Here is a 9,439-nt window from a genome sequence, read left to right on the forward strand (position 1 = left end):
CCCAACCTTTGAACACATCTGTGCTGTGAAGAGACTTAAAATCAGTTACTGAAGATTCAGAATAGTTGAGGACATGGTGGCTTTGAAGAAGTAACAGAGAGGTAATTAGGCTACAGTCCAAATTCTGAAATCCTTCTAAAGGCACTAAGATTAAATACTCAGTTGTTTCTAAATTTTGTAAAATTTTAACACCACCTATTTTTTTTAATGTATCAGAAAGTAAATCACAGTCATTGCTTAGAACCAATGATCTGCCTCTTTCTTTTAAGAACCCAGGCCAGGGTAACACATTGGCAATTTCAGGTTTAAAAGCGAAGCCCACCACTGTGCTTCCTGTGAGCATATTGTATCTAGAAAACAGTGTAGACAAAAAGCTGACAGGAAAAATAAGCAAAAATGGGGATGCAGATAAGCAAAGTAACAGTAGTCATATAGTAGTGTTTCATTCAGACTAGGTTGTGTTTAGTATTATATTTAAAAATGGGAATTGCTGGTAGCTGAAGTGTTGAAAAACAGAAAAACTGCACAATGTTTTTACATAAAATGTTCCGGTGCCATACAGAAACAAGTGCATAGAGGATGGTGGCTATTTTGACAGGTGGAGGTTTTTTGGTTTTGTTTGTTTGGTTGTTTTTTTTTAAATTTGTCATCTCTAAAGAATATTGTATTGAACTGTTTGTCTTTTCAGACCTTATTTAACCCTAACAAAACTGTGGTGAAGATGTTTGTGGTGATCTATGACTTGAGAGAAATGCCAGCTAATCATCAAACATTCCTACGGCAAAGAACTTTTTCTGTTCCTGTGAGACGAGAAATCAAGAGAACTCTCAATAAAGAAAATAGTCAACAGACTGAAGAAAGGCTACTACGCTACCTCATACATCTGAGGTAAGCTCCTCAAAGTTAAAAAAAAACAACCAAAACACAGCAAAACAAACAAAAAAAACCCCAACCCAAAACCAAACAAACAAAACCACAAAAACCAAGTAACTGCCAAAATTTATCTCCTGATTTCTTTCCCAGCCAGCATTGCACTATGCAGACTTATTTTAAAAAAAGAATGCTTTTAACTTGGTCTTTAAGCTAGACAGTAGAGGAAGAAGAGCTAATACATAATTTGGATTCTGCTTGGGAAAAATAAAGTTAAAATATAAAGCTCTTTCTTGGCATTCAAGTATTTTGTATAGCCTTGTAAAGCTTAATTCTTTTCTTAGCAAGAGAGATTTAGTTCTGGCTGGGTCAATGTACTTTTTTTGAGGTTACGGGAAATAGTGAGTGTGGATGTTACATGAGCAAAAGCCAAAACTAAGGATCCATGTGTCCTACACATGTGCCTCTTCACCAGAATAGCTTATAATGTGAAAAGCATTCTGAGTTACTCCTAAAAATACAGTCTTTAGTGCTAAAAATGTAAATACCTGTTTCATGGTGCAATACCACTGATAATGCCTTTCACTTTATGAAATATTCACACAATCTTCCTTAAATGATTTACAAAGCACTGCCTGAAACCAGATATTGTGCTGCTGCTCTCAGGATGTTCTGGAGACTGCAGTTCGAAACAAAGGAGGAATGATAGATATACTCTGTCCTTCTGCAGTTTGCGGACTTTTGCCTGCATTATTGTAGTAAATAAACCACATACCAGATCGAGATCCAGTGCTTTCATTGCAGCGCTTGGAAACCCAACAGCGGCTGACATTCTGAAGTGAGCAAGGAGAACAAAATGAAATCTCTTAACAGTTTTCTGTTTAACTTCTTGTAGAATTCCTTCTGGTACATATTTTCCCTATTTAGCGGCATTGATTTCTACCCAGCAGACTTTTGAAACACAACTTTGTCTAGGGCAGTGATTCCAGGTTAAGCTTTCCTGTTAAATGAAAGTTGACAGTCATAAAAAAAATGTGTGTTCGTTTACTGGAGTGTGAAAACAGCATCACGATGAGGCTGTTGAATTGTGTTTTCATTCTGAATTTTAGCCTAGATTGAAATTCGTCCTTTCACGCCATACTAACTTGCCATGTCTAACTTAACTGCCTTCTAAAAATTTTCTTCCGGGGTAAATTCTGAACAACAGTGTGTAGCGCAAATAAAAAGCTCTATTCACTTGTAATGTTGATCTGATGCAGAGGAGCTGGGGACAGGTGTCAGCTGCAGAGGTGGGCAAAAATCTGTGGCCAGCTGGGTCTGGTGTACAGGCATGAAGAGTAGTAGACTTGTGTCCCCTTTCAGTTTCTGCTTTAATGTAGTTTGTAAATTTGTTGTAGACAGACCCAATAATTACTTACATGTGAAGGCAAGCCTGCTTTCTTCTCTGTCGTCTTTTATAGCTAGAAGTCTTCTTCCATGAGCTTCCTATTTCTGATACCTGCTGAGAGACAGAAACATAGCAGTTCTGATGCTACTCGTTTGAAATACCTGTACAATTTAGCTCAGCTTTCAGACCTCTGGTAGGGATCAACTCACAGATTTATAATGTGCGATTGGAAATGCATCCATTTCTGGCTGGAAAAACAAACTGATAATTACGATACTTATCTGCTTACTTTGGAAAGTGAATAGCTGCAGAGCTGCCAGAAGTTTTTTGCTTCAGACATTAACCCAAACAGCGGGTCCTTTCTCATAATGGAAGAACCGCAAAAGTCCTTGAAATATTACAGTAGTTTATGTTGATCTGTTTTGTGGTTTATTATACAGAGTACTTCAGATTTTACAAAAGACTTGTCAATCTCGTAGCCTCCTTTACTAAAGATGGTTTTTAATTAGGAGAGCTTAAAAGTCTTAGTAATATGTTAATTCATATGTAAGTTGGTTTTAAAACTTCATTTTTAAATGCAGCAATGTTTCCTCAAACCCGTTTTACTGAAAACTTATATACAAACCTAAAATATTTAAACTATTAAGATTTTTTGGTTGTTGTTACTCAAGTTGGCTTAGAACAGCCTTTCAGTTTTAATTGCAGTAGTTGTTGAAAACAAGCATCTTAAACTTACGTGTTGAAATTTTGCTCAAAAAACCCAAATGAAGTCACCACCAGTAAGATGTATTGTGGTCACATCTGCTTGCGAGGCCTTAGTCACAGTTGTCAGCACTCACATCATGACAGCTTCTTTTCAAGTGGTAATTCAGCAAAAATGCTTGCATAGGTCTGGAACTTAACATTGGCGGCTAGATTTTCTACAACACTCTTTTAAAGTGTCAGATTTGTTGTGTATGCAGCTTCTGCATGCAGTTTTTATGTTTGAGATAACTGTTCAATATGCCATTAGACTGTATTTGTACCCACAGCTACAGTATTGAGATAGAAAACGTAGCTTGCACGGACAGCAGAGCTTTATTCACTACAAGAAAATCAAGAGTTGCATATGCAGTTTAAGTAATTTCTTGAAGATGCTTTGGGGATAAATTTTTTGTTACATGTGAAGCAATGATTTTTGCATTGTAATTAATCTACATGAGCAAAAGAGCTGTGAGTCCAGCTCTGTTCACGCCTCGTTTCTGCCTAGTGTTGTGAGGGTGACGACCATCCATGGTTTTTAGGTCACATTCTGGCACCCCTATAAAAGGCAATTAAAGAGTTAACCTGCCCACAGCTCAGCATTTTTCAAGTTTTTAAAGCTTGGTCAACAGCTTTAGTTACTGACATATTGCCTCTTTTAATTGCATGGAGCACAACTGTTGTTGCTTAACAGCTAAACAGGGGTTGTTACTGAAGGCTAGGTGGAGGGTAAGTTTGAAACTGGTTGTTAAAAGTAGTGATTCCTCAAGGTGTTGAGACACTTTTTTTTTTTTTTTTTTTTTTTAATTTTCCTAATGTGGCATGTGATACGTTTATTGGTGGAAGCTGAAGATACCTGCTATTACTGATTTACTAGTTGCTTTTTGATCTTTCTGATCTCTCAGCATTTTTCCTGATCCAGAAATTTGTATCCTTGTCCTAATGATTTTACTTACAGATTTTATAGCTTGTGTTGTATAGTCTTTTCTACTTGCAAAACATGATATAGGGGTTTTGTGCTTGTATTTTTAATTTCTTCAGTAATGTTTATCACTTTCTTTCCTCTGCCAGACTTTCTAGCTTATCTGATATTTGTGTGTTTAAGCCTTCCTGTATTTGTCTATTGTTACTGTTCTTAGGACACCATCTGTCAGAGACCTCTGTTGTGTTTTTCTTGATTCCTTTACACAAAACTACTGGAGCTGCCACAGCTCTGGAGCCAGTCCCATGCTGGCTGCTTCCATCACCACCCCACAAAGGTGTATGTAATGGTTGTCTCTTGATTATTCCAATGCATTTGCATGTATGAAAAGCAACATTTATAAATTCCAATTACTACGATAAACATTTCTCAAAGAAAAAAATTAGGTGATGGAAGCTGAGATGAGAAGAATCTCCTGAATGCTGTTGCTGTATCCCACTCATCCTCCTTCAATCTTTGTGAAATATGCTCAGAAAAGCCATGTTACAGGGAAGCATTATTTACTGAGCAAAGGGAGTCTTGCAGGTTTCTCACTAATAGAAAATAGTAAGCTTGAGAAGTTTAAAAATAGACCTTGCTAATTATTTTCTGATAGATCCCTGTGTAAAATGGGAATTGAGCTCTACTTTATGATGGTGCTTTGATAACTAGATCTATCTATTCTATATGAATTAACTTAAATCATACTTTTGCTGCAAAAGATCTTTCAATAAAATTTTTCATTTTAAAATGTCTTATGAGCTACCTGCTGAATTAACTGTTTGTGGTGTTCAGTTTGTCTGTCGCCTCTTTCGCTCTTCCTTCTTGTGCTCTCCTCCAGAGTCTTCTCTTAAGATAGAATCTTCTCCCCTTTGCCTACCCAGTAAAGGGCTTTCACACTGACAGCACTGAGCAAATAAATAGTGATGGATGGAGGCTCTGTGGGAGCCAGTAGGAGCATTCTGCTGGACCCTGCCACATTTAATGCCCTTGACAGCTGTATCTAGGAGAGCTGAATTTTCCTTTGTCTGGCTGTGGGGATGACTACAAGCTATTCTGCATCACCTGTCTGAACGAAATGGTGGCACAGAATCCCTTTCTACAACCTGCCTGCCCCAGATGATGAAACTTTGATGGATCTTCTGTTGTCTGTCTTTCTCTCACCTCTCAGAATTTCAGTCTGATTATGGCTAGGTTTAGTCTAGAGATACTACTTTCACTTCAGGGGGTTCAGTGAGAATGCTTATTAAAAATCTGTGCAAATTGTAATACATGTGATAATAACAGTGTGCACTGCTCTCAGCATTTGTAATGGTATCATTCTGTCATTACAATAGCAATAGCTTTCTGTTTCTATTTCTGTTACAGTAGCAATAGCTTTTCTCCCTTACCATGGCATAGCGATAGTGACGTTAAGTTCAGTTGCCATAAAGAAATGCTCCTTAGGCTCTCCTGCCTTTCCTGCTCGAGGGAAGGAAATTAAGAAGCACTGCCAGATGAAGACTATAGAATACAGTTCTCTGAAATGCAGATCTCGTCTCTCAATATATAGTTGTTAAATCTCAGAGGAAGTGGAACTGGCACATTCCTGGCAGGTTTGGAGGACCTGAATTAGGCTGTTCAGCTGCAGCATAAAAGATAAATGGGCACAGGAATTGGCTGCTGTTTACTTTGGTGATTGGGCCAGTGAACTACAGTCTCTTTGAAGTAGCTCTGTATTCTGTGCAAAAAACTTCTGTCTGCCTGCAGAGATCCCCATGCCTACTGCTTCTCGAGTTGGACTTAAATTTGGTGTGTGGTATAAAGCAGTAATAAACTTCTTGCTGGTATGTTCATAAAGAGAGCAGTGAAATCTGTCTGTATGATAGCTAGCACTGAAATATGTATTTGATACCTGTATATGCCTTTGTTGATATTTGAACCTTCCCTTTTGTGTGTGCTTAGGCCACCCTTTGGGCATTTTCAGGAGTGCTCACTGAAGAGCACTTTCTGCCTTTCTAGATTGCTGAGAACTTTAATCTTCGATGTGCATAATTGCAGTGCGAACTTCAAATATTTCATGCCACTTTCAAAGCTGTGCACTACCTTGGCGATTAGGAACAGAAGCTTTAAATGCTGAAGGAAACAAAGTAGATTGAAATTGTTAGGTTATTCTTTCTCCTTTCATTTTAACTGACTAATTTTGTATGTTCAAATGTTTTTTGGCCTTAATCTCTTAAAGGAGCACATTTAATTCAGTAATATTTAAAGATCAATCTTTTGATTTAGATAATACAGATACTTGTATCTTTTCAGGTTCCAGAGTTCTAAATCTGGAAAGATCTACCTCCACAGAGATGTAAGGCTCCTATTCTCTCGGAAATCCATGGAAGTTGATAGCGGCGCTGCATATGAACTGAAATCTTACACTGAATCTCCAACAAATCCTCAGTTTTCACCAAGATGCTAGCAAACAATGGCAAACTAAAGTATTCGTTTTACTGTTGATTACTCCTTACAAACGAAGATTGGTAGAGATGACAGTATGAAGTTAAGTCTGTAAAGGAATGAAAATAGCGCTCGAGAGAGAAGGTTCTTATGTGATCCTGGACCAGTTTTTAAAAGGTTTCTGGAATGAGCTTTGTGTATTCCAAGTAGACTGGAAACATACTTAAATCTAATCTTTTTGTACTGTTTAAAACCACTTCATTGGATGTGTTGCAATAGCGAATTCCCAAGTTAGTTTAGTGTTTACACTTTTTATTTTATTTTTCAGTTATTTAATATTTAATGTTTCATTTAATACTCAAGTGATGTTTGTCTTTAGTGTTCTAATGTAGCATAAATCCTATGTAAAATCATACTATGTATTTTTGGCATTAATATTGAAATCTGAAATATATACAGATGTCTTTAATCTGTGTGATGTTTTAAGTGATATTCATTTAAGTTATTGAAAATGGGGACAACAGGTGAACTTCCGTAACATTTCATACTATGCAAGCATTTAGCTTTCTTCTTTTTTCTCTTTAATGGTACCCTTTTCCTTTTTTTCTCACATACAGATTTAGTAACACTTGCAACCATAGTGCAGATTGTTCATTTACTTACGCATTCAGATCATTGGTTTGATTCATATTTTGCTCCCTCAATTTCTTGCTTTCCTTAAAGGCCACTTTAATTTTGCTTTCTGTTACTAGTTTTTCTCACATAAAATTCGCGCCCTCCCCCATTTGATTTCTCAGATTGTGTTAAAGGATGTACTCTGCAAACAAATTAGTATTTATATCTTAAATATATGCAAAAGCTATGAAACTTGTACTTTTTGTTTTGTTTTTAGATAAGGAGGATCTTCATGTAATCCTAAATATTTTTAATAGGTCAATTCCATTTAGGCCACTAGGTGGCCACAGGAAATTTTACTAGAAATGCTACATTGGGCATATAAATATTTTCCACTATGTATGTGTATTCCTAAAACAAAACACAGTCAGATAAACAGTTTATGCTAAGTGTTAAACTGTGTAACTGAGAGAAATAAAGTTAGAAGCATTTGATTATATTTGAGGTATATATTTAATAATGAAAATGAAGCTTTACAATGTTTGCCGAGGATCTCAGTGTTTCTCAACTGTCTTACCTTGGTTTATATGGGGTTTTTTACATCGCTGTAGGTTTTCAGAGTGTCAGTAATATGAAAGGTGACGTTCATATTTGGGAGTATAACATGCTTAGCTGATGAAGACTCTGGAGAAAGAGTGAATGTACATCTTGTATATTCAGCACTGCCCTTAGGTGAGAGGAGAAGTCAGTGTATCGTGAAATCTCCAGGAAGTCTGCCAGGGAAAGTAAGGGAGACCAGACGTTCCAGATGATACTTATCAACTCTCTTGTATATTCAAATGGCTGTTGCTACAAAAGGGCAAAGCTCAGATATTACTGAGTCCGTTTCCCACTTCAGCAGTATTTTCCCCTCTGTTACACTAGGTTTTCAAAGGTTAGCAAGCATTTGTTTTGTAGAGACTTGGGAAAACCTGTACAGGGAGAGATTGTTTGCAGTTTCTAGTCATTTGTGTGCCTTGTAAAACTGAGAAAAGGTTTCTTTTCATAGCAGAAGAGTCAAATACAACTGCAGTTGTACTGTGTACAGAACTAGGATCTAGACTAGTATAATGAGAATGTGTCCTAGTTTCTTTGTAGCTACTATTGAGTCATAAGCAAACAGCATGTATCCTCAAAATACTTATTTATGTCATGGTGCACATCTGCTTGCGTACTTGATTAAAAAAGTGTGAGAAAAGGCCACACTTTTAATGAAAAGTCACAATTCACCTGTAGTAGATTAACCCTTTATTTTGCACTGACAATATGCAATGTTTGTATGTTTGTATCTTGATAACTTTAAAAGACTTCTTCAAGCCATCCTTTTCTCCCTTCAGAGTAATACATTAATTTGTTCTGAACAGCAAAGAAGTGTGGATTTTGAGTATGTGGTCACTACAAGTCATGTTTAGGAAATAAATTTGTATTGACTTAAATAGTCAAACTACACTTAGTCCCTGTGTGGATTCAGAATGAAAGTGACCTTAGATTATCCATGCACAACTTTGATTTAACTAAGTCATTCTCCATTTACACCTTGATCTGAGTTAACACTTTCCATTAGGGGCACACCTGGAGAAATGCTGAATGTTCATAAAATACAAACTGAATTTTACATGACCTTCTATGCATCGGTTAAGAAATGAGATTAGACTGATTTTTGAGAAGTCATTTGCTGCTTCTCTTTACTCCTCAATAGGCTCAACCATATAGACTTATTTTTGAGAAATTTTTCTGAGCGGTTTATGAGGGCCTCCAGTGACGGATGCTCCAAGTAATCTCTTCCAGTGTTAAACGATACTTACCACAAGAAAGCGATTTATAATGTCCAACTAAATCTTGCTGCAGTTGAAGTCAAATACTACTTGGCCTTTTCACTATAAGCAAAGAAGACAATTTAGTTATTGTATCTCCCTTCTCGGTCTTGTTTTCTATATCTAAGACAACCCCAGACTGTTCAGTCAGCTGTGCCTCATAAATTTTATTTTCTGTGCCTCTCATCATTCTGGCTCGTCGCTTTCTGTCTTGAAGTGCCTCAAGCTGGACACAGCATCCCAGACAGGGCCTCTCTGTACCAATTAGACTGGAATGTTTGATTGATAAGTCTTACGGATTAAAGTCCTCTTTATACATCCCGTTATAATACTTGATTTTTCAGTATCAGGAGATGTCAACTTGCATTCATCTTGTTACAGAGGTGTCCTACCTGCTTGTTCCCAATATGGTAGCTTTCCTGCATGTGTCATTGTTGAACTTGTTGAACCAAGATTTTGTATCTCATCTTCTGTTTGAATCTGAATTGCAATTATTTTCTAGGGTTCTTGTAGCTTCTCTTACTCAGTGTAATCTGCTACTGTTAGTAAAGTTTATAGTGCATTATCTGGGTCACCAATGAAACT

At 36.9% G+C, this 9,439-nt stretch overlaps 1 protein-coding gene across 10 annotated transcripts in view; it reads left to right on the forward strand.

The window, feature by feature from the left end:
- FAM214A (family with sequence similarity 214 member A) overlaps window positions 1-7,500 on the forward strand; it is a 49,559-nt gene extending 42,059 nt beyond the window's left edge. For all 10 annotated transcript variants that reach the window (XM_030013024.2, XM_030013025.2, XM_030013026.2 and 7 more), the window contains 2 exons: window positions 689-888; window positions 6,255-7,500. In XM_030013024.2, coding sequence (XP_029868884.1) covers window positions 689-888; window positions 6,255-6,408 — 354 coding nt within the window. In that variant the 3' untranslated portion in view covers window positions 6,409-7,500. The remainder of the gene's footprint in view (window positions 1-688; window positions 889-6,254) is intronic.
- The last annotated feature ends 1,939 nt before the right edge of the window (window positions 7,501-9,439 follow it).

The sequence above is a fragment of the Aquila chrysaetos genome, chromosome 5, assembly GCF_900496995.4.
Source record: "Aquila chrysaetos chrysaetos chromosome 5, bAquChr1.4, whole genome shotgun sequence".
In the NCBI taxonomy this organism is placed as follows: Eukaryota; Metazoa; Chordata; class Aves; order Accipitriformes; family Accipitridae; genus Aquila; species Aquila chrysaetos.